Source organism: Carassius auratus, chromosome 15, assembly GCF_003368295.1.
Source record: "Carassius auratus strain Wakin chromosome 15, ASM336829v1, whole genome shotgun sequence".
NCBI classification, from domain to species: Eukaryota; Metazoa; Chordata; class Actinopteri; order Cypriniformes; family Cyprinidae; genus Carassius; species Carassius auratus.
The window spans coordinates 10,912,828-10,936,047 of NC_039257.1; the positions used below are offsets into that span (position 1 = coordinate 10,912,828).

General features: G+C 36.2%; 1 protein-coding gene across 2 annotated transcripts in view; it reads left to right on the forward strand.

The window, feature by feature from the left end:
- The first annotated feature begins 2,842 nt into the window (after window positions 1-2,842).
- Window positions 2,843-23,220, forward strand: part of LOC113115081 (cell surface glycoprotein MUC18-like) — a 30,936-nt gene continuing 10,558 nt past the window's right edge. For both annotated transcript variants that reach the window (XM_026282352.1, XM_026282350.1), the window contains exon 1: window positions 2,843-2,996. In XM_026282352.1, coding sequence (XP_026138137.1) covers window positions 2,939-2,996 — 58 coding nt within the window. In that variant the 5' untranslated portion in view covers window positions 2,843-2,938. The remainder of the gene's footprint in view (window positions 2,997-23,220) is intronic.

Below are 23,220 nucleotides of genomic sequence, written 5' to 3' on the forward strand. Positions count from 1 at the left end.
CATCCCAGGATTCAAAGTGTGACTAGAAATATTGAAAAGAGTAAAGAGGACAATACATTAGATATATTACAAAACATAATAATACTTTCAGAAACAAATAGGGGGAGGACAGATACAGTCAGAGACAGATACAGGGATGAGAGGTACAGTCAGAGAGAGACAGAGGGATGAGAGGTACAGTCAAAGGCAGATAGAGAACAATAAAAGGAAGACGCAATCTTGGTGTGTGTGTATCCTTACATTTCAGAAATTCCATTGGAATTTGCACAGAAGAGTGGCAACATGTGGGTTGACTGCCACACATTTTCTTCTGTATCACTTGTCCTGTTTTTATTTCGATGGCACTTTTCCCTTGGCTTTGGGTCCTCTCTCTGGATTTATGCCCACAAAGCACCTAAAGGGTCATGAAACAGACAATATGTAATTAAGAGCGGTTTTAGGACCTCCAAGAAAGTTGGAGATGTCCACTAATAATAAAAAAAAAAACATATTTAACTCAATAGCTTGCTGGTGTTAAATAGGGAGACAAATATATTCTCTTCTCGAGTTAAGACACATTGTTTTAAAGGCCTCAACAGAAATAACACTGATAACATAACATTATTAAAAGGAATGTTCTGATATAACTTATCTATAAAATGCTGGTTCTGAAGTTGTTAGAATTCAACCATTACCTTTGAATGAACTCCAAGGTACACACTGCTTCCTCCTGATACTCAAGATTAAACTAGTAATAAGCAGCAAACAGAGTGGCAAGGCCGGACAGGAAACTGGGCTGAGTGCCCTCACACACCACCTCGCCTTCAATACTCAGCATCCAGTGCCCACTTGTCAAAGTGTCTCCTAAAACAATCAATATCACAATAGTAATTAATACCTATACCATTTTTTTTTTTTTTTTTTGTATTTCAGATTTTTACATTTACATTACATACTATATTTAGTAGGGGTGGGATAAAAATGTGATTCTTAAATGTATCGCAATGCATAAGCAGACGATTCTGAACTGATTCACAAATGTCAAAAATAAATTTTCTAAACGTTAATTAATGTAATGTTGACGGAAAGTAAAAGGCGGATCTCTGAAACGCGGAAGTGCATGCCCAGACAGTCTGTGACATGCACATATTTCTTTTACTGTCTATGGTGTGTATCCACTGGCGCAGAGCAAGCGTTTTGAGACCTATAACGTTACTTGAGCGTTTTCAGTCCATTTAATGGAAGTTGAGCTTCCATAGTTGCATATGGTTTGTGGTGGATCGATTATGCAGCAAAATACCTCCTAATGTGAAACAGACTGCAAGCACTTTGCTTTTTTCTTCCTGAACCTTCTGGTTGTTCGTTCATTTGAAATGACTCGAAAAAAGATTCGTTCATTTTGCTGAACGAGACTCAAAAGTCCGATTCGGTAAAATGATCCGAACTTCCCATCACTACAACTGATGATAAGATTCAAGTCATAGACGCAATAAAACAACTCGTTTGTTTATTGGTCAGTGTCGCGCATGATGATCAGTTCATTTGTTCAAGTGTCACCGCACTGATAAGGTGCCTTTGTGCACCCTGTGCCAAAATACACACAAGATTTGCCGGCCGACATAAATATAGACACATATATATAAATAGCATATTTAATAATTTCAAGGAAAACGTATTTGGTCGCCCTAAGGTAATAAATTAGGCTAACTATACAAAGCAGACTTTATATCAAACAGATTTAAAATAATCACGACGAAGTGTGCTGATAAACACTAAGTTACAGTGAATATAAACTATTAGCACTGAAACATGTCATTCATAACGAAGGATTCCAGAGATTTTCTGTCCATGGCTGCTATAGCGCCGGGGGATGTGTGAAATCCTACCGCGACCGCGCTACTGAAACCCCGCGCAATTCTGCCTCGCGCCCCGCGGACGGATGATGCTTGAATCTGGGGTTACCAATATAATCCGCGAATGTAGATGCATTCATATACTATAAACTACCAAACAAGAAATATAAAAAACTGAAGTCACTTACCACAGTTGTGAATCACTCCTCTTGTCTTTAAGGTTAATCTCCTCGACCGTTGACGATGCGGCTCCGAAGATTTGAAATTTACAGCAAAATTCTGTAAATTTGAGTCAGACCTACACGTGACCCCAGAATGCATTGCAGTTTACAGCAATATGCTGTATTATTAAAAAACAGTCTGCGGCTGTAAAATAATGCTGTAATTTTTACAGCAATTCATTACAGTGCAAGGGGGCGGGCATCTCACAACACAAGACTTCATCAATCACATTAATAATAATAATCAGTTTATCATTATGCCCCCCCCCCCCCCCCCACCAAGGGCCCCTGTTACTCAGTTTCACTATTACCCCCTGTCTGACCCCCTGTATATATATATATATATAGCTACAGGAGAAAGTCAAGGTTGTCAGTCCTGAAACTGAGGCATAACAGAAAGTCCAACAGCAGTAATTCAACCATAAACACACACGATTTTTTATTTTATTTTATTGTTTTAAAATAGCAAAATCAAAGTCCCGACCTTAACCCAACAGAAATGTTGAAGAAGAACTTGAACGAAGAAGTGTGTGCAGGGAAGCCTGACAACATCACTGAACTGAAGTAGTGTGATGTGGAATTTGTGCAGAAATGTCTTAAGCTTTTACAAACTTTTACAACTTACATAGTTTCCATCAAAACACCTGTGTAATACTTATATGATAAAATGTTCGCTTTAAAAATGTTCGAAATTATTAAAGCTAAATACCGCGTTTCATGTGGATTGGTGTTGCAGAGCGTGTGGGCGCAGCTCACGAAGTCCCGCCCTCTCTCTCCGCACTTCAGGCGCGCTCAGTGCAAACATCTGCCCTCTGATGATCTGCAGGAGACTTCAGCTCACAGGCGCTCGCACTCTCCTCGCATCAATTCTCGGATCAGGGAGACATGACCCTCCGTTATATAGCGCTCTTGATCGCGGGACTGAGCGTCCTCACGTGCAAAAGTAAGTCAAAGTTTCACCTGAGCATGACATAATCATGTAACTAGTCAACACGAAAGTTTATGTCAGGAATAGTGTGATGTAAGCTGTGCCATTCATTCTAGTGCAAAATAAGTTTGCATTCATAAGAAGTTAACGAAAACATTGTATATGTAATGCATTTTCATTATAAAGGCTGAGCACATTTCATGCTACATGCGGGGTGAAACAAGATCAACTCTTCAAATACTTACTTAGCATGATTGTAATTAACCTAAATGTTTTTTTTAAAAAGCAAATTCACACCCCACATGCAGAATGACATTAAAAGAAAGTGAAAAGAATTGAGCTTTCAGATATTTCTAAGTATTCTTTAGAGAATAGGCTATGCAGGGTTTTATCTAGATTTTTTTCCATTAGTAATTATAGCTATTTAAATGGTCCAAAAAAGTTAAATGACCTTTAATTTAATTATCTTTAAAAGCCACATTATTTAATTTATTTACTAATTTCTAAATGTATAATAATTATTAATAAACTATTTCCAATTTAAATTTTTATGAACATTTTAACACTTTCATAATTTATGCATTTCATAATTACATATATTTTTATATTCTTTATTTTAGTAGACAAAGACACACGAAGTGTTATACATAATGTAAATATATCTTTTGAAGTTGTAAATAAAGTTTTTTGGAGTACGTTTGACAACAGAATGCTATTTCAGTTTTTCTGCTTAAAGTCTTCATGTTTCATTGAATGTGTTGCTTGCTAATAATTTGTAATTATTTGTAAAATGTACTAGCAATTTATGAGCAAAAAATTTTTTCAACATCAAATGTTTGTCAGTGTGGGTAAAACAACCTTATTGTAGCATTATAAATAAGCGTAGGAGCCTGCTGTTTGCTTATGTTCATTGTCAGGAGATTTTTCATGACTGGAGGAGCTTCCGTCAGAACACTGAAAGGAGTGTCGGGGACACAGTAGCAGGTTTATATCTTTCTCTTCACAGACCACGGGACTGTGGAGAGATAACAGTAGTGTTTTTAAAACTGTTTACTGCAAGATGATCTCATTTGTAATGAAGCACTGGATCATAGCTTGGGAAGACGTATTTTGTAATCATTTTGAATATAAGATGGGGTGGCCTACTACTTTAGCACATTATTGTATAATAAGAGATGAGGATTGACAAGGAAGGAACTGCATGGTATTTTCTTTGTTCTGAAGCATCTGTTAACTGATGTGTGAGTTCATAGTCAGACATTGTTTCCATTCACCCTTTAATCTCCACATCTGTGCTCAACTTCCTCACTGTTTCTTAATATTTCCTTTTTTTTTTTTGCGTAATTATTCCCTCTTCCGTTGACCACCATTCATGCTTTTGTTTATTGTACTGACCTCCTGTTTTAGCCCCCTGCTTTTTACATCTCCTTTCCTGCACACCTCTTGAGTTCTGACCTATAATCTGTAGTAGCTCAGACATCCTTCTGCCTGTCTCTAATCATATATTTACTTTACTTTACCACTTACAGAACTTTGGGTTTTAGTGTCCAGAGACCTTTACCAAATGCCAAAAATAGACTCTGCAATGCTCTACAACACTTTTTTTTTTCAGTTCAGGACATTCGTAACAGCTTACATAATTTTTTTAAATATAAAAAAAAATGGTCCAATATAGATCAGTTGTCTAATATAAATGGATTTGGTCTGTTTTGGTGAATTTGATTTTTATTTGTGTAACGTTATCCAGAATTGTCCCTAGTTATTCTAAGTGCACAGCTCTAGCCTGTAGTTAGGGACATTTTTGAGTTACTTACCACAAATTGTTTAATTGCATCTTTTAGCAAAAAAGATGATGCATGAGATAAAATAGAATAGATATTCAGATTTAGTTTTATTAATGTAGCCTTTATGAGTGTTTTTTTTTAGCAATATTGTTCTGCTTCCCCACAGTCACATTTCTTAAGAGATTAGTTATACTATGTCTGAACATATTGTTGTTTCCTTTGTTAAATCTCTTGAGATTGAAACTGATGCATTTATTTATGCTGGTGGTAAAAGTACTATTCGACATGAGACTTGTGTTGCACTACTTTGGAAGAAGATTTGATATAAAATATGAAATCGGGAAACAGAATCTGCACTAAGAACACAAAACATTTCTTTTTATTTATTAAAACAGTTGGTCTATTTTGAAAAACTGTGAAACATTTTTAAGGTTTTTTTGATAAAAGTTCAAAAATAACTTGATTCTGATTGGCTCGTCGCGTTCTTCACCTTGAGCCATGGCAAAGTTATCCACTTATAACTGAAACTGGCATTACTTTCATATCTCTTGTATAATTTGCATTTATTTTCTCATTCAAACCAGCTGGTGCCATCTTGCATCTCTCTTATTTATTATAGAGAAAATGAGGATATGAGAATTAATATTACTGTAATATTGGTGCAGTGTTCTCCTTGTCAGCTGTCTTGTACATCTACTTTTTATTATAATAATTTTATAATAATTTTAGCTGCAATCAATGTTTTGTCCAAATATTTATAAATTTTGGTTATTAACCATGAAATTCAGTCCACATCGACGTCATGTTAGCCTTGTCTGGGTTTAATAATGTGCTGCGATAATGATTTACAACTTATATATGATAGGTTTGTTCCAAACCGATTTTTTGGAGAAGTCTTTATTTGTGAAGCTGAAAAGTAAACTGTGGCGTAGGAATGAACACTTCAGATATGACTGCACCCTCTGTCTGAGCGTTTTGTGCTTGGATTCCTGGCTTAAAGTCACTTTCCCTTTTCAGAATGAGTATACAGTCAAACCTTGTGCAAGAACCAATCAGAGAGAATCATTCTGGGAGGCTGAAGCACATGTCATGAGCGATAAATGTTGCATGCCTTGCATTCAGTGTGCTACAGTACAGTGAGTCTGCAGTTTTTGTTGTTTCTGAAAGGCATTCTGGGTCTGAGACCTGATTTATTTGAGTGATGGATAGCAGCTGACCATCCATTAGTGTTCAATCACTGTGCATGACTGAGAGTCATTTCCCCTTCATACTGCTCTCTGTCTCTTCTCAGACCTAGAACTTCTCCAATGTGGCCACTCTGTTTCCAGGAATAATCTGCATGCTTATAATACCTGCCATATGCATTGCTTTTCTGTTCTGTCCATATCAGTCCTCTAAATATCTGTCCTTATAACAGATTAAGAAACCTGCTCCTGCGGATGATATTCTGTGTCTATCAGTGTTTTATAAATATGTGTCTGGGTAATGCAGTATTGTTGAGATTAGGCTGACAGAATCCAGATCTCTTCTAGCGGAAAAAGCCCTGCACTCTTGTTAAACTATTGCTATAAACTGAAGTTAGGCATGCTTTGAGGAAAACTCTTTATTGTATTGACAAGTTTCTTTCTCATTATTTTGAAATTATTTTGTTTTTGATGAGCAGATGTAATTTATTTTCAGTGTTATTTTAATGCTAAAATATCTATAATAGCTACAAGTAAACCGTTTATAGGTTGAATTCCCTCTCTTTGTCTCACCAATGGCAGCCAGGTATAGAATTCTAGAAATCTGTTTAAAAATAGTATTTATTTTTGGTGACATTAATGGCCTATATCATAGGCCTACTGTATATAATGTTGTACTTTGTACTTCTGTCAAGAGCATTGATTTATCTAAATACAGTAAATAAGCAGACTTTATAAACTTTGCCATAGCTTTTCAATCTCAATCTCAAAATGCCTTTTGTAAAGGCATGGTGCTTATCAGCTCCCAAAGTGTTGACTATTAATGTAATACTTTCATTTCCCAGAAAGAGCATAAAACTGCTTCAGAGGGAGTGAGTGCATATGAGAGAGAGAGAGGACAGATCAAGATAATGATAAGACTTTAAACTCTTTCCTAATAATGGTAGATAGTATTGAACTCTGTAAGTGACCAGTGAGATAATAGGCTCCACAATTCCTTTGCAGCTGGATTTATTAATGTTTGATTCCTTGCAGCTTAGTCATTTCCAAAAAAAAAAAAAGTGTATGTATTTTTCCTATTCCTATTCCTCCATCAGATACGGTACATTTTTAAATATTTCAAGCACTGCAAGGGTTTTGAATTTGAAATTAGGCGTATGTGTAGAACTAATGGCTTGTGAAAACATTAAATTAAAATTGCATTGTACACTTTAAAGATTTAAGCAAATGGTAATGAAACGATGATCAAGAAAGTCAGATTTCATTGGGTTTTTAGATATTATCATATAAACTGTGTGAAGGATTTTCCAGAATTACATTTTATCATTAGCAGTTAGTCAGGATGTATAAATATAATAATACAAATAAAATAAAAAATGCTGATATTCTTTAATCAGTATGTCTGTTTCCAAAAATCAGTTAAAATAACTAGAACTAGAAGAAGACGAAAAAAAAAAGCATTTGCCAATGGGCTAAGAAAAAAAAAAACTTCAAGATATATTCTGTACAACAAGTCTTAATATTTAGGCAGTTTATCTCTCAAATTTGAGCTCGTTTTAAGGATGTTTACTCAAAAACAAGAACAAAATACTGATTAAGAGATTTGTTTGCAGTGCAGCTAAAGCTGTTTAATGTCACCAAACCAGACGACAGAGCTCTAGACACTGCTTTCACTTTCCTGTACGTGGGTCCCAGCAAACAGCTGCCCACACCTGGCATTCAAACAATCACAGAACTTGCTCAAGTTCAGGTTTCAGACAGCGAGTCCTGCCCACCCCCACAACACCAGCTCTCCTGCTGGGTCACAGCAATGAGCCATATGATTCATTGTGATTGCTCAAACACAGAGGCCGCCTGTGAGTGGCTGTGATATTACCTTTTATGACCAGCACATACTATTTGTTTAGTACAGTCAACTTTTGGGAATGTGGTTGATAATCACTATGAATGGTCACGCTCATTATACATAGCTCTGGATCACATAACCAGTAGAGGTTAAGCCTGTAATAGAGATCGTCGATCTCTGTCTACTTTGATGAATAGATTATAGAACAGTTTTCTTTACTGTTTATTAGAAAATAGCTCTCAGTAGTGGAGTATTATTCTTCAGATCTAGCGATGTAGCACAAGTAGCAATGGAATGTCCAACTGCATAATTGTAAGCTCTTTTTTAATAGTTTTAAAAATGTACTTGTAGCCTACATAACTGTAAATATATTTATTTATTTGTTTGTTTTACAGTTTTTGAATGAAGTGTATTATGCTTACCAAGGCTGCATTTATTTGATTAAAAATACAGTAAATACTGAAATATTCTGAAATATTATTACAGTTTACATTTAAATTTGTTTTTAAGTATAATGTATACCTGTGATTGTAAAGCATACTTTTTAGCTGTCATTACATTTTATCAATGTTGAAAAGAGTTGTACTGCTTACTATTATTGTGGAAACCATGATACTTTTTCAGGATTCTTTGATGTGTGGAAAGTTCAGAATAACAGTAAAATATCATTGTATTTATTTAAATATTTGCTCAATTTAATGCATCCTTGCTGAATAAAAATATGAATTGAAAAAAAAAATTCTTACTTAACCCAGACTTTGAAACAGTAATGTATAGTACAGTATACATGTGAATACATTATATAAATGCATTCTTGTTTGTTTTGTTGTAAATATTCATCATTTGAAATTCTATGGAATATTTTAGACGGACAAATAATGAATATAAAGAGAGTAAATTGTCTCAGTCTTTGTTCAACACATTCTAACTGACTGAAGACATTCTGTCTTTTTTCGCCTCTGAATCTGAAGACACTAACCGTCTTTCAACAATTACTTTGAGAACAAAAGCATTTCAAATCAGTTTAAGACAATTTTAAAGGTATAAGGTTTAAGAAGCAACTAGTTCCATCGCAAACCTTTCTTAAAGGGACAGTTCACCCAAAAATGAAAATTCGATCATTAATTACTCACTCTCATGTTGTTCCTGTATGACCTTTGTTTCTCTTCAGAACAAAAATGACAATATTTTTTATGAACTCCAAGAGCTTCCTGACCCTGCATAAACAGCAATGCAAATACTATATGTTCAAGGCCCAGTAAGGTAGTAAGGACACTGCTAAAATATTCCACGTGACATCAGTGGTTCAGACTTAATTTTATGAAGCTACAATAATACTATTTGTGTGCAAAAAAGCAAAAAGCACCATTAAATCATGTTATGACTCTATATTGCACTAGTGTTCTACAAGCCTTCTGAGCAGATTGGACATTCTCCTTGGTGTCCATCAGAAGACAAAATCATATGGGTCAAATGACAATAAAGGATGTTAAGATAACTTCTTCTTCGGATTCAGTCCAAAAAAGATTCCCAGTTTAATTCGTCCTCCAGAACTTTTGCTTTACTTTGGGGACTTGAGATGCATAATGGTTAGAGGAAACATTATTGTGGTCTGAAAACAGAAATATTAAATTTACAAAAGTCATTTGGGCCCGAAAATCATTTGCCTGCCCGCTGGGAGCTCAGAAGGCCTGAATGTGGCTCTTGTTCTGGAGGTCTGGAGGCTGCATCGAGGCCTCAGAGGAACTGCACTCTGCTCAGCTCTGGCCATGTGCCACAGTCTAACTGCTTCTAACATGCTGCAACCCCTGGCTACTTTAACTCAATAAGAACAAATCATGCAAATCAAACTACAGCTTTCCGCTTAAGTACATCTAAATGTGCAGCAATATGTACGATTATAATGTTGTATATAAGTATAAAAAGACTGAAATTTATGTGCTGTGAGGAAAATTAGTGTGTCAATTCATGTGTCTGCAGTGAGTTGAATTAATGGTCCATGTTACATCAATATAATGTTTGCAGATGTGGGATGAAATCAAATAATGCACGCCACTTAGGTCGGTGGTTTGACACTTGTGGGGGGCGTAGTTCTGCAGGGCATGATACGTCATTGTTGTACATCAGTCTTAAGTTTGTTTGGAAGTCATTCAGATTATTTTGTTGGCAAGTAATATTTTTAAATGTATACTTTAGAAATCCAAATATTTTCTGGGCACGGCCGAATGATTTTAAACAGAACCGTGGTGCAGTTTTGCAGAACATCGGTTTGTCAGCATACAAATCCTGAGCCCAAACTATTTTTATGTTGGTAAATCATGTTCTGTTGAACTTGCTGTCTGAGAATCACTGTAAGCTTGGAGCCAGGGTTTTAACAGCCTTGGTTTAATGCTCAATATGAAGGCTGCATGGTGGCAGTTAAGTAAACTGGCATTGTGATCGGCCTCATTTTTGTGGTTTTCTTAAACTATTTAGCATTTATGTGCTCTTAAAACAAAGCTCTGGATCATCTTGTGCAGGAGATTGGGATGGAAATTATGAGTTATGGATGGTAAGGCCAGAGGGTGATTGTCCTCTGAATGGGGGTAGTGTCTTACAATAGCCCTTGAAATGTGAAACACACACAACTGGATATTTAAATAATCACATGGCAATGAAAACCGGGAATTGAAACCTAGAGAGCTGCCTTGTGAGGAACCCAACAAGTGATCAAATTGGAAAGTCTTACAGAGACATAACTGTGTGAGAGACACTACTTTTAGTTTCCATAGTTAGACATTATAATGTTGCTAAAATAACAGTAGATATTAGAGTAAAAAAAAAAAAGATTCACATTGGATAAAATGATAATTATTGATTCTGCTGAAAATTTCAGCTAGAGCTACATAGCACAAGCGGTTTGAAAGATGAATGGATGGAGGACGTTTTTTATCAGTACTTGTCAGTGTGGAATGGAAAAAAGTTTCTAATCCACAATTATAACGTTGCAAAGCATTTCGGAATTGGCTTTTCATCTGTACAAATGATGTGTGACGTGCTAAAATGGGCTCTCTGAGGACTATTCTAGTAACCATACTGTTCTTTTATGTTTTATCTGTCTTGTTATGCACTTTTTTTTGTGGCTTATTTTTAGTCATGACCTCAAGATTAAGTGTCTAACTGCTGATTTATATGTATTGGATTTTGTTGAAATATTATTTTCTCATGCATTTAGCATTTTGACAAATGGGTGAGAAAATGTTATTTTTTTTTTATAAATCTCAAATAGATAGATTAATTGAGTCTTGATTATTAGAGAAAACCATTATTTTTTATTGAAATAATGCACCATGTTATGTCCATGTGACACTGTTCATAAACAGTTTCTTAATCTAAGAACCAACTCACACCATTACTTGAGCCTGAAGTTGACTGCTGTCAGATCGCTCAAACAGAGGAATGGTTTAAAGCCACAGTGTTTACTCTCTTCTGGGAAATCAGCCAGTGAATGGCTTACTTATAGTTGTGCCTCACATTAAACTGGGTAGGAGAAAGTGTTTTAACATTTAAAAGTTACAAACTTCAGCTTTAATGGCCACAGCAGCTCTGACATCTTCTTAATGAAAGGCAGAAATTCTTTTGAAATAAGTTTTTATTTGATTAGACACAAGACGGATAAACATATTAGTAAAAAATGGAGATGGCAGTGGTTTAAAAGCAGACAGCTAAGGAGCATTTCAGGCTCAAACACCTTCTTAATGCTCCCGACCTTAAAGAGCTTAGCCATGTGATCTGAGTTCGAAACAGATCCATGTCTGTCTCTGATAGCAGGCCAAATATAAGTCAGAAATGTTCATTTATATGTGGCTTGCTGTTGAGAAATGAGAAATCCTGCTGTTTTTTGCCTTTTACAGATGTGGTCGCTTAAGTCTAGCACACTTCTTAAAGTTGATTGAAAATGATTTTTGAGCAATACAATTTAAAGTATTCCTCTTCTCTGAAAATGGACCAAAATGATGACTCATCCTGTACTACAAGATTTTTGTCTAATTAAATGTCCCTGACCCTAATAGCAGCCATTGACTAGTATTAGCACATTGCCAGTCATGTTTATAACTAAATTCTATACTTTTTTAAAATGGACAAACCACTCGATATGTGGAAATTTGATGTTTCATATAGCAAATGCGTCAACACTGAATAGAAAACTGCATTTATCAAATCATTTAATGGGTTCTTCGGATACAATAGTGTAATTTATGAGGCTCTCAACCTTGTAAACTCTTTTACAAAGACCCCTCCATGTTCTCATAGTTTTGGCATTGTGAAGCCTTCAGATATCCTCATCTGGTGCAGGCGTGCCTAATCTCTGTAGAATGGTGCCTCCTTTCCCACTTGCAAGTGGAATGGACACTTGTGGGGTTAGTGCCTGATGACAGAGCAGGAACTGTGGAGCGTCTGGCCTGTGGGACAGAGGGTGCTCCGTAATGGTCATCTTATCCCAGCCATCATATGGCCAAAGATGCCAGGCATTCCTCAGAGACTCCCCTCACTGTTTCCCTGCTCCCCCAACTAGAGTCTTGTGTGTCCCTGGTTCTTCGTTCTGGAATTTTGCCTTAAGTGTTAAGTCTTCCCCAGTGTTACATACCACTCAAATCCCTCTAGATGGTTCTTTACACGACATATCAAATCCTCAAGCACTAGCACCTTCTCACCTTTTTGCTGTAGACCTTAAACCATTAACGTGCTTTCTGAATTCAGAAGGATTTTTGATGGATCATGTGACACTGAAGACTGGAGTAATGACGGTTAAAAACTGAGCTAATGATATTATGCTTGCATCTGAGCTATGATTATTTTCTGTGCGACAAAATGCAGTTTCTTTTTATTTCTAAACTGCTAGATTATTCCATCAGCTGTCTTTCTGGGTGGGCAAATGCCACTTGGGCCATTGTGTGGTCTCTGCCCCTGCTCATGTTTCTGGCCAATTTGTTAGAGCATGTGAAATGTCTTTGTGGCAGTGCTTTAAACTTGAGTTTACTGGTTTAAGTAGCTCAGAGACAGATTTTAATAGTTACATTAACTTTAAGAAATACTTTTTCCCCATTAAAATAATAAATGCATTGCAAACATGCAAACTTCCGTGAATCAGTTTGTACTTTTTAAGCAAAAAATAAAATAAAAAAAACTCCTGATCTTCAGTTCAAAAACTACATTCATGTCTGTTTTCGATTTTGGACTTCCTTCCTTCTTAATGTAGCCCCCGGGAACCTTTTACAGGCTTGCAGGGATCCACTTGCATCCATGAAGTGAAGCAGGTTGTAAACAGCCACTGGCTCATGCTTTGAAGCCCTTCAGCTTTTAGCTAGTGAACAGGGATCCTCAGGGAGCTGATGTTGACAAGGAAAGGCAGCTTCTTCTCCTCCTTTATTTATGCAGCTAAATAATTTATGGGGTTTCCTGAAACACCCATCTCTGCTGATCACAAACATCTACGAAGCCTTTTACGGCCTGTGTGAATGTCTCCTTCCCAGGCAGACACAACAGTCTTGAGGGAACAGGAATGTGCTGTTTGAACCAATTAACTGCTTGAGATTTATCTTGGCATGTATATGTGAAAGACTTGAAATGTAATCAGTGTCTGATTCAGAGAGTGATGTAATGAACCCTCTGATTATCTTCTTTTTAAGAGGTTGGTAAAGATCTAGTGAAAGGAGTTTTCGGGACAAACTGCCAATGATTTATAATTTATGGATATAATGCTTTTCTACTGAGGATAGTTTGGCAAGAGCTCATAGTTTTTCTTCTGATACTGGACTACTGCATTACAATGGGTCACCAGAACTTGACTCTCCAGTAGTAAACTGAGGTTTCTTTGTTTAGACAAATGTGGGTCTAATAGATCACACTTAGGAAATACAAAAATGTTTCTCAAAGCAATTTTATATACAGAATGGGTGTTTCTTTAACTATTGGCACTTTTGGCCCTGTGGACTTTTAGAAAATAAACTCTCTTGAAAAACTTTCAACACTGAGTAGTTTATTTAATTTGTCCATTAACAAGAAGGTCATTTCCACCACATCCTGAATTATTATGTGTTGTGTTTTAACAGCATTTTTTAAATAAAATGGATGACTCGTGGAAGGCTAATTTCATAGCTGGCATTTTAAATATTTACACTACAATATTGTCACACATTTTGAAATGTCAACATTACAGCTGCACTTGAAATGACACACAAATAAAAATATTCTGTTCACAAGTGATATTTAATTTTTTTCTTATATCACACATCTCAGATTTACACTGTTTTCTCCTTGTTAGCCGTAACTTTGGCTAATGTTCTGGCAAGGTTCTCTCAAACACTCTTTTAATGTTAATAAGGCATTTGTTCAGTTATAATAACGCTCTCAAAACGTTAGCACAAAAACATTATTAATACATTGTTTCTGAAAAGTTTCCTGAAACATTTTTGTTGAATGTTCCTCTAACTTAAAAAAAAATATATTAATACAATTTTCATGTGGATTAAATAATATTCAGAAGTAACTAAACCATAATGTTTGCAAAATGATAAAATGAAATGTTCCTTTAAAGTTTTCCCTAATGTTCAAACAACCAAAAAAAAAAAAAATATATATATATATTTTTAACATTCAGAAAAACTGGACATTTAGATAACTCAGAGAACGCTGAACGCACATACGGCAGTTGTGGAGTACTTTTTATAAAGGATGAATGCACTTTTTTGAGCTTTAATATCTCGACTACCATTCACTGCAACTATAAAGCTTGGAAGAGCCAGGACATTTTTTTATATACGTCGGATTGTATTTGTCTGAAATAAGAAAGTCATCTATAACCTATGATGGCTTGAGGGTGAGTAAATCATGGGGTAATTATATATATATTTTTCTTTAAAGGAATAGTTCACACAAAAGTTTTAATGTGATGTTTATCTGCTTACCCCCAGGGCATCCAAGATCAGTAGAACACAAACCAAGATTTTTAACTCAAACCGTTGCAGTCTGTCAGTCTTATAATGTAAGTGAATGGGCTTTGAGAGTCATAAAACATACACAAACAAAATCAAATTAAACCCTGTGGCTCGTGATGATACACTGGTGTGTAAAACACAAAACAATCGGTCTGTGCAAGAAACTGAACAGTATTTATTTATTTCGTTTTTTACCTCTGATTCATGCAATGTCTGAACTGTTCTGAGCACGTTCGCGTCTTCTTCTTCAGCCTGTATGGACCATTCGGACATTCCCATTTGAGAGATAGGTGACAAGTAATGCAGAAGTCTGCAATCCGCCGTAAAGCAAGAAGAAGATGCAAAAGCGTTTAGGACAGTTCATATATTGCGGTGAAAAATCTGAGGTAAAAAAAAATTATATAAATACTGTTCAGTTGCTTGCACAGATGGATCGCTTTGTGTCTTTACACCTCAGCATATCGTCACGAGCCACAGGGTTTAATTTTGTTTTGTTTGTGAATGTTTTATGACTTTCAAGTCATGATTCCCATTCACTTACATTATAAGACTGACAGACTGCAACAGTTTGAGTTAAAAATCTCAGTTTGTGTTCTACTGAAGAAAAAAAATCACCTACATCTTGGTTGCCCTGGGGGTAAGCAGATAAACATCAAATACAATTTTTTGGGTGAACTCTCCCTTTAAGTAGGCTGATTCAGATGTATTTTATAACTCAAGGGTTCTGTGAGTTTTCTCCTGGTCAGACCAGTTCTTTCTGTGATCTTCTGTTTAGATAATTCTGGCCTCCAGAATATGAGACTTCCAGTATTCTGTCATCACAACATTCCATTTCTAGAGATTAAAAGATGTTTAACTTAACAAAAATTTTTTTTATCTTTGAATGTAGTGTATTTAAGAGATATCCTGCATACTTGTGTGTCACAGTAAATGCCGCTCCTTTGGCACACTGGGAGGCTTGTGATCCAGAACCCAGCATCATGCCACTTTCTAGTGCACCAAAAAAGGTTATGTTGGGTTACTGGCTATCTTTAGAGCTTACATATGCTTAACCAATGAGAGATCTCCATCGCATATCCCATACTTCTCAGGGCAAGTCATCACAATCAGTGCAGCATAAATAATGTCCTGCTGCTTGTTCCCATACCCCAGAAATCAGCAGCTATTTTTGCTGCTATTTAAGCATGATTTGTCCGAGACGTGGGAAAAGGGGACGGAAGGGAAGTGGAGGTTCGTGGGAGGATTCTTGGGAAAAAAAGTCCACAGAGATCATTGCTAATACACACCAGAGATGAAGTCCATTTGTTATGATTGTAGAGTTTTTATGTGCGTGTGTTTGTGAGCTCAGTCAGATGCTGCCATTTACCCTTTTAAATCTCAGAGGTTGTTGCAGGGGGGCGACAGGATGACGTGCCATGTTGTAGGTCGCTGGTGTGTGTGAAACTCTGGGAGTGTGAGACGGAGTTTAACAGCTGCGTTTGTATGCATTATCTCCACTTGAGAGGAATAATAAAACACAATCCATCTCACAGACAGTACAGTTTTGCAAGGTCACATCAGCTCCAGCTTAGTCACTATAAGTTTTTTGGGCTTATAAATAGTGATTATGTGCTCATTACTTTAACTCCACCATAAAACCGCTGTAAAGATCTTGCGATAACATAAAAGCTTTGTATCGCATTTGGCTCAAACTGGTCTTCTGAAAGCCTTCCAACAGTCTGTCCATGTTTTCAATCTGCCTGGACTGAAGAATAGGAGTCCACTCTAAATCCATTAAAGCCTTTTCTGGGTAGTAATTAGCTAGGAAGAAGTGCTTGCCGTTTGTGCTTTAATAGAGAGCCCTACTCTTCCCCATAGCACACCTGCTGTTCCTGGTGAAGGTGCATATACGTAGACAGACCTGACATTTGTGCACATGATAAAAGGCTTAAAGACTGCTTTTAGTGTTGTCCAAGAGATAAGCTCAGTTTTTCTTGGGTAGCCTGAATGCTGGACTCATGTGCTTTTTTTACAACAAACTTTTCAAAAGTGGCCAAAAATTGTCATTGTATTGTTTTATTCTTGTACCAGTAACATTTTAGGGTCATAAATGTAACTAATAATAATAATAATAATAATATGATTAATTAAAACCTGTTTTTAATGAACTTTACTAAATTCTACTATTTTATATATCGATATCCACTCAAAGAAATGTTTTAATTTTGAACTAAATTATTTTAAAAAACTATGCTCTTTATTTTTGTAACATTTTAATAAAATATTAATTTAAGTTTTATGGATTAAATTCAACAATAACAACAGCTCATTAAAAACTTTCATTAGGCCTTCCGAAAGATGCATTTAGGAATCTTTAAGATTACTTACAACTGAACAGCAATGCATTTTATGGACGATCGTTTCATGAACCTAGGAGAGGAGGTAATTCTGACTTTGCTATGACAATCTGGCTCTTCTGAATCAGCTGCTGTATGTTTTGTTATTAGTTTAAGTATTTGCTATTGACTGTGTGTATGTGTGTGTGCGCACGTGTGTGTGTGGTTTGTCTGTGTGTGAGAGAGAGAGAGAGAGAGAGAGAGAGAGAGAGAGATGGACGGCCACACAGTGGAGTCAGTTGTCTTAACTGTCTGTGGCTTGTGTACTTCAAACACGTAGAAGCTTCATCACTGTGTGTGTCACGAGACTCTGTTCCTCTTTCAGGTTTGAACTGATGGTGAAACTAAGAACTTTATTAACTGGCATTACATTTATTTTGAAAGATGAAGGTTGCGATTATGGAAAGGGGCATTACATTTGATTGCAGTGTTCGGCCAATCACAATGCACTGGGTCAGTTGGCCAATCAGAGCAGACTGCGTTTCAGAAGGAGAGACTTTGTAGAAAATGACCCTTTTGAGAGAGGCGGGGCATAGAGGACCTACAATACACGTACAGTGAACATTTGAAAAATAATGTGTTTTTTGAACATTAAAGCATGTCAACATATTCTGTTTCACCAAATACACAAAATCTTTAAAAAAGCATCGTATGACCCCTTTAAGGAACATCACTCAATTAAGAGATTAGTTTTTTTACATTTATCAGTTTATAATAATGTTATAATTCATACAAATCTATTTAAAAAAATCTATTTTTTGTTTAAAACTTTTATGAATTACATTTCAATTATGATGGTAATAATAATAATAATACAGTTAATTAAAACATGTTTTTAATGAACCACTCAATTAAGAGATTTCCTATACATATTAAAAAGGTAATTTATAAAAACATATAAAAACCTCACCTGTGCAGTTTTATATTTTGTTTCATGTGTCTATTTTTGTTTAAATTGTAATCAAATATTAATTTATTTTATTTCAATGAAGACAGAGGTTTGATCAAAATGGAATTAATGACTAAAATGGAAACAATAAAATGGATTTGAATGGATTTGAATGTGTAATATGAACACAGTATTTTCCTGTGGTGGCTAATCAGTATAATATGTTGCTATAATTGCATCAGCCTACTTTGAAGTGCTGTATTTTTAGTAATGAATGTCTGTGTCTTTGGGCCATTGGATGTAACCACACTGGAATGATATGGCACCTATTCTTAGATGTGATAAAGCAGGACGTGCCAGCTAACGCTTGTATTTGCTCCATGAAGTAATGTACAAGGAAATATTCTCTATTAGCACAGTCATTCTCCTGTCTGTTGTCCCATAACAGAAGTCATTGCCATTGGCAGCAGAATCTCAACTAGCACTAGATAATCTGCAAGGCCAAATAAACAACCCTAATAAAACAACGTGTGCAGCATTAGCTTATAGCCTATCCAGAGCTGCTGTAGGCCGCCAGCGTTTGTTTATGCTGTAACTCTGTGGAACGTCCTATAAATAAAGCATGTGATGATTGATAGAGTGACTCCAGCACTTCAGTTTCAATATGCAGCAGTGAGAGTTTTTGTATGCTTATGAATAAAGTCAACTTAGAATAATGCGAGCATGATATACATCCACTGGAGACAATTGAAAAACAGGTGCATTATCCATTAACAGTATTAACAATGACCATTTATAGGCCCCTATATGGTTGTACTGGAGCTGACAAGGGATCATGGAATCTGGAGAATGGAGTCAGACCCCCAGCCTGGGGGGATTTTCTGTGATAAAAATTAAAATGTTTGGGAAGAAACCAACCATTTATATCCTGTTTCCAGGCCCAGTTGTGCTTGGCTGGCCTCAAAGGCTATTAAAATAGAAATTTCTATAAGATTGCAGACTTGAGCTCATTATGAGTGGCTCAGACCAGATTATGACATGTACATGCTGGACAGCTGAATTGTCACAAAGGTCAGACAAGTACAAATATCCCAATGTCACATTGAAATATGTTGGACAAAGATACGTCACATTTATATATCAAGAAAATTGATAAGCCAAACATTATTGTTATGCTATCATTGCCAATGCAAAACTTGCACTTCAAAACTGTGGCACGCTGCGCTTTCTGGTTGGCCTTTGCGTTCAAGAAATCAACAGATATGTCTTTGATTGGCTCCAAAAAAGTTGGGACACTACAAATTATGAATAAAAACAGAATGCAATGATGTGGAAGTTTAAAATGTCTATATTTTATTCAGAATACAACATAGATGACATATCAAATGTTTAAACTGAGAAAATGTATAATTTTAAGGGGAAAATAAGTTGATTTTAAATTTCATGGCATCAACACATCTCAAAAAAGTTGGGACAAAGCCATGTTTACCACTGTGTGGCATCCCCTCTTCTTTTTATAACAGTTTGCAAACGTCTGGGGACTGAGGAGACAAGTTGTTCAAGTTTAGGAAATAGGAACGTTGTCCCATTCTTGTCTAATACAGGCTTCTAGTTGCTCAACTGTCTTAAGTCTTCTTTGTTTCATCTTCCTCTTTATGATGCGCCAAATGTTTTCTATGGGTGAAATATTTGGACTGCAGGCTGGCCATTTCAGTACCTGGATCCTTCTTCTGTGCAGCCATGATGTTGTATTTAATGCTGTATGTGGTCTGGCATTGTCATGTTGGAAAATGCAAGGTCTTCTCTGAAAGAGACGACGTCTGGATTGGAGCATATGTTGTTCTAGAACTTGGATATTTGCTTTCAGCATTGATGGTGACTTTCCAGATGTGTAAGCTGCCCATGCTACATGCACTCATGCAACCCCATACCATCAGAGATGCAGGCTTCTGGACTGATCGCTGATAACAGCTTGGGTTGTCATTGTCCTCTTTAGTCCGGATGACACGGCATCAAAGTTTTCCAAAAATAACTTCAAATTTTGATTGGTCTGACCACAGAACAGTTTTCCACTTTGCCACAGTCCATTTTAAATGAGGCTTGGCCCAGAGAAAACAACTGCGCTCCTGCATCATGTTTAGATCTGGCTTCTTTTTTGACCGATAGAGTTTTAGACGGCAACAGCGAATGGCATGGTGGATTGTGTTCACGGACAATGTTTTCTGGAAGTATCACTGAGCCCATGTTGTGATTTCCATTACAGTAGCATTGTGATTTATGTGATGTAGTGCCGTCTAAGGGCCTGAAGATCACGGGCATCCAGTATGGTTTTCCGGCTTTGACCCTTACGCACAGAGATTGTTCCAGATTCTCTGAATCTTTTTGCAATTTTTCTAGGAGAAACTGCCTTCTTTGATCCACTATTTTTCGCTGCAGCATTGGGGGAATTGGTGATCCTCTCCCATCTTGACTTCTGAGAGACACTGCCACTCTGAGAGGCTCTTTTTATACCCAATTATGTTGCCAATTGACCAAATAAGTAGCAAATTGGTTCCTTATATGTACATTAACTTTCCGGCCTCCAATTGCTACCTGTCCCAACTTTTCTGGTATGTGTAGCTCTCATGAAATCCAAAATGAGCCAATATTTGGCATGACATTTCAACAACATTTGGTATGTTATCTATATTCTATTGTGAATAAAATATGTTTATGAGATTTGTAAATTATTCCATTCTTTTTTTAAACACAATTTGTACAGTGTCCCAACTCCCAACTGTTTTGGAATCAGGTTTGTATATACATTTTAAATTCAATGTACCAGTACATTTTTAGGTTCCAGGCTTTTTTTTTTCAAAACTCTCTAAAACTTGGAATATTGGTATAATGTTGGGAAGGATTTTAAGAAAATGTTTATATTTTGCATTTTGTACTATTGTCTGCATTTAATAGGCATTTAATGAAAGTAAAAATGTAATAAAATGTAATGTCTTCTAGTCTACAGAGTACAGACATATTTGTCTGGGTCTCAGGAGAGTTTCTGAAGATGATTTTGAATCTGAGTGATAGATGATGGCAAAGACTATCTGAATGTAAAAATAGAGGAATAGAGTCTGAACAATTAAATATAACTCATAAAATACCGAAATAGTGTGCAACTTCCATGTCGTGTATTAGTGTATCTGCATGCATGCTAATGCATGTGTGAAATTGTGTTACCGTTCCGGCATCTGTAACTTCCTGTTGACAGTTTTCGCTAAGTGTTTATACAGGATTTCATGGGGTGATTTCTGTTGTTCCATTTTTCTTCTCCAGCAGTCACAGGATGTGCTATTTTTGTTGTCGACTTTGTGTGAGCTTAAAAAGCTGGAACAGCTGCTTAGTATTGGGTTCATATGGGACTGATAGACATGTCTCACAGCTTCACTGGGAAATGTGTAAACCTTGAGTTGTGTCTTCCTGCTTAAAGTCTTCGGTTTATACCCTGGCAAAACCTTCTGTTTCATTGTTCAGACGTCCAGGTTTTGTCCAGTACTGGTGCTCTGAAAGCAGAGCTTATTTTAGTAGCCCACTGAATAGACTGATGACAGAGCAACCTGTGTGTAATGGTTATCTGCTCTCCAGACCGTGGGGGGGACACCAAACTGTCAACATTGACTTGCGGGCACATTATTAGCACTCACTTCCTTTTTTGGCCTTTCTTTTTTGTCTGAGAGCTTGTCCATACTTAAAAAAAAAAGTGACATGCTGAGTGTTTCTGAGACTCTTAACTATAATTGAAGCTTGTTATGATGTTCTGCATGGTTGCTGCTATGGCATCTTGGCAGACTTTAATTTGTCTGCAGGTCTGTCTTAGCTGGGCAAGATATAGGAGTTCACTGTTATTTTTTCTTATACGTTTCATTTCATCTCTGTAATCTGTGAGATTCAATCAAAGGAAATGCTGGTCATTATGATGCCCAATTCTGTGTGTTTATGCTTACAGATGATTACAGATTTGCATTACGACATGAATGATTCTTAGCTGAAAGGCTGATTTTGAAATATTTTATATACAATACAATGTTTTTTTTTAAAGAATATCTTATACTCTCCAAGGCAACATTTATTTGATAAAAAATACAGTAAACATTTTTTAAATTCTATTTGAATTTATTTTAAAATGTTATTTATTCCTGTGATTCATCAGTGTTAAAAGTAGTTATGCTGCTTCACATTTTGTGGAAACTCAACTGAAACATTGTTTTTCAGAATTCTCTGATGAATAGGAAGTTCAAAAGTACAGCATTTATATAAAAAAACTAAAATCTTTTCTAACATTGCAAATGCCTTTACTTATTATTCATTGCATCCCGAATAAGAATAGGTTATTAATTTCTTAAAACCAACATATACAAATTGCCTGTTCAACAAGGGCAATATTTTGTCGGTGTTAGACACTCAATAGAGGACACAGCATTAGCATGCTAACTAAACCACCACTATTAAATAGATTAAAATCTAAGTTTATTTAAAAATTCTTCAGAAAATCTTCAGAGACATGGCATTATAAATACCTCAGTCCTACCTTTCGTACACAGTGAACAAGGTGAATGTTTGATGGCAACAATAAAGAGCATTAGCCTTACGCTAATGTCGCTAATGCACAGGAAATGACTTCGTTGCGAGAAACTAATCAGATTTCTGTAATGTGAAAGCATCCTTCATATTCAATGATGCCCTTGTAGTGCCCACTGGACCACATAGGGGCCAGAAAAGCCATTTACAATATATTTGAAAGGTTACCGAGGAGCACTGGTGCGAAATCAACTGGAAATGTGAATCTAGATTATACACCCTATCTGTGAAGAGTGTTAGCAAACTATTCTCCTTACAGAACAAACAAATGGCATGGATGTTTTTGTTGTGTCTTGAATTGATCAGTCTTTTGAATAGTTTCAGCCTTCTCATGATTCACAGCTTTAAGATGCTTTAATGGAGAGAACAGCTCATTTCTGGCAAACAGTAGGTCACTTATTCTCTTGATAAATCGAGTCTTTCTTTCTTTGGACATGGGTGGGCTCAGTGAATTCCACTCATAATATCTTCTCCCTCAAGTGCTTTGCTCCCACTAGATCGTGCATTTGACATGGGAACATGGGTTGTGCGGCCCAATCAGAAGTGGTCTTCCCCATGCCTTATTTC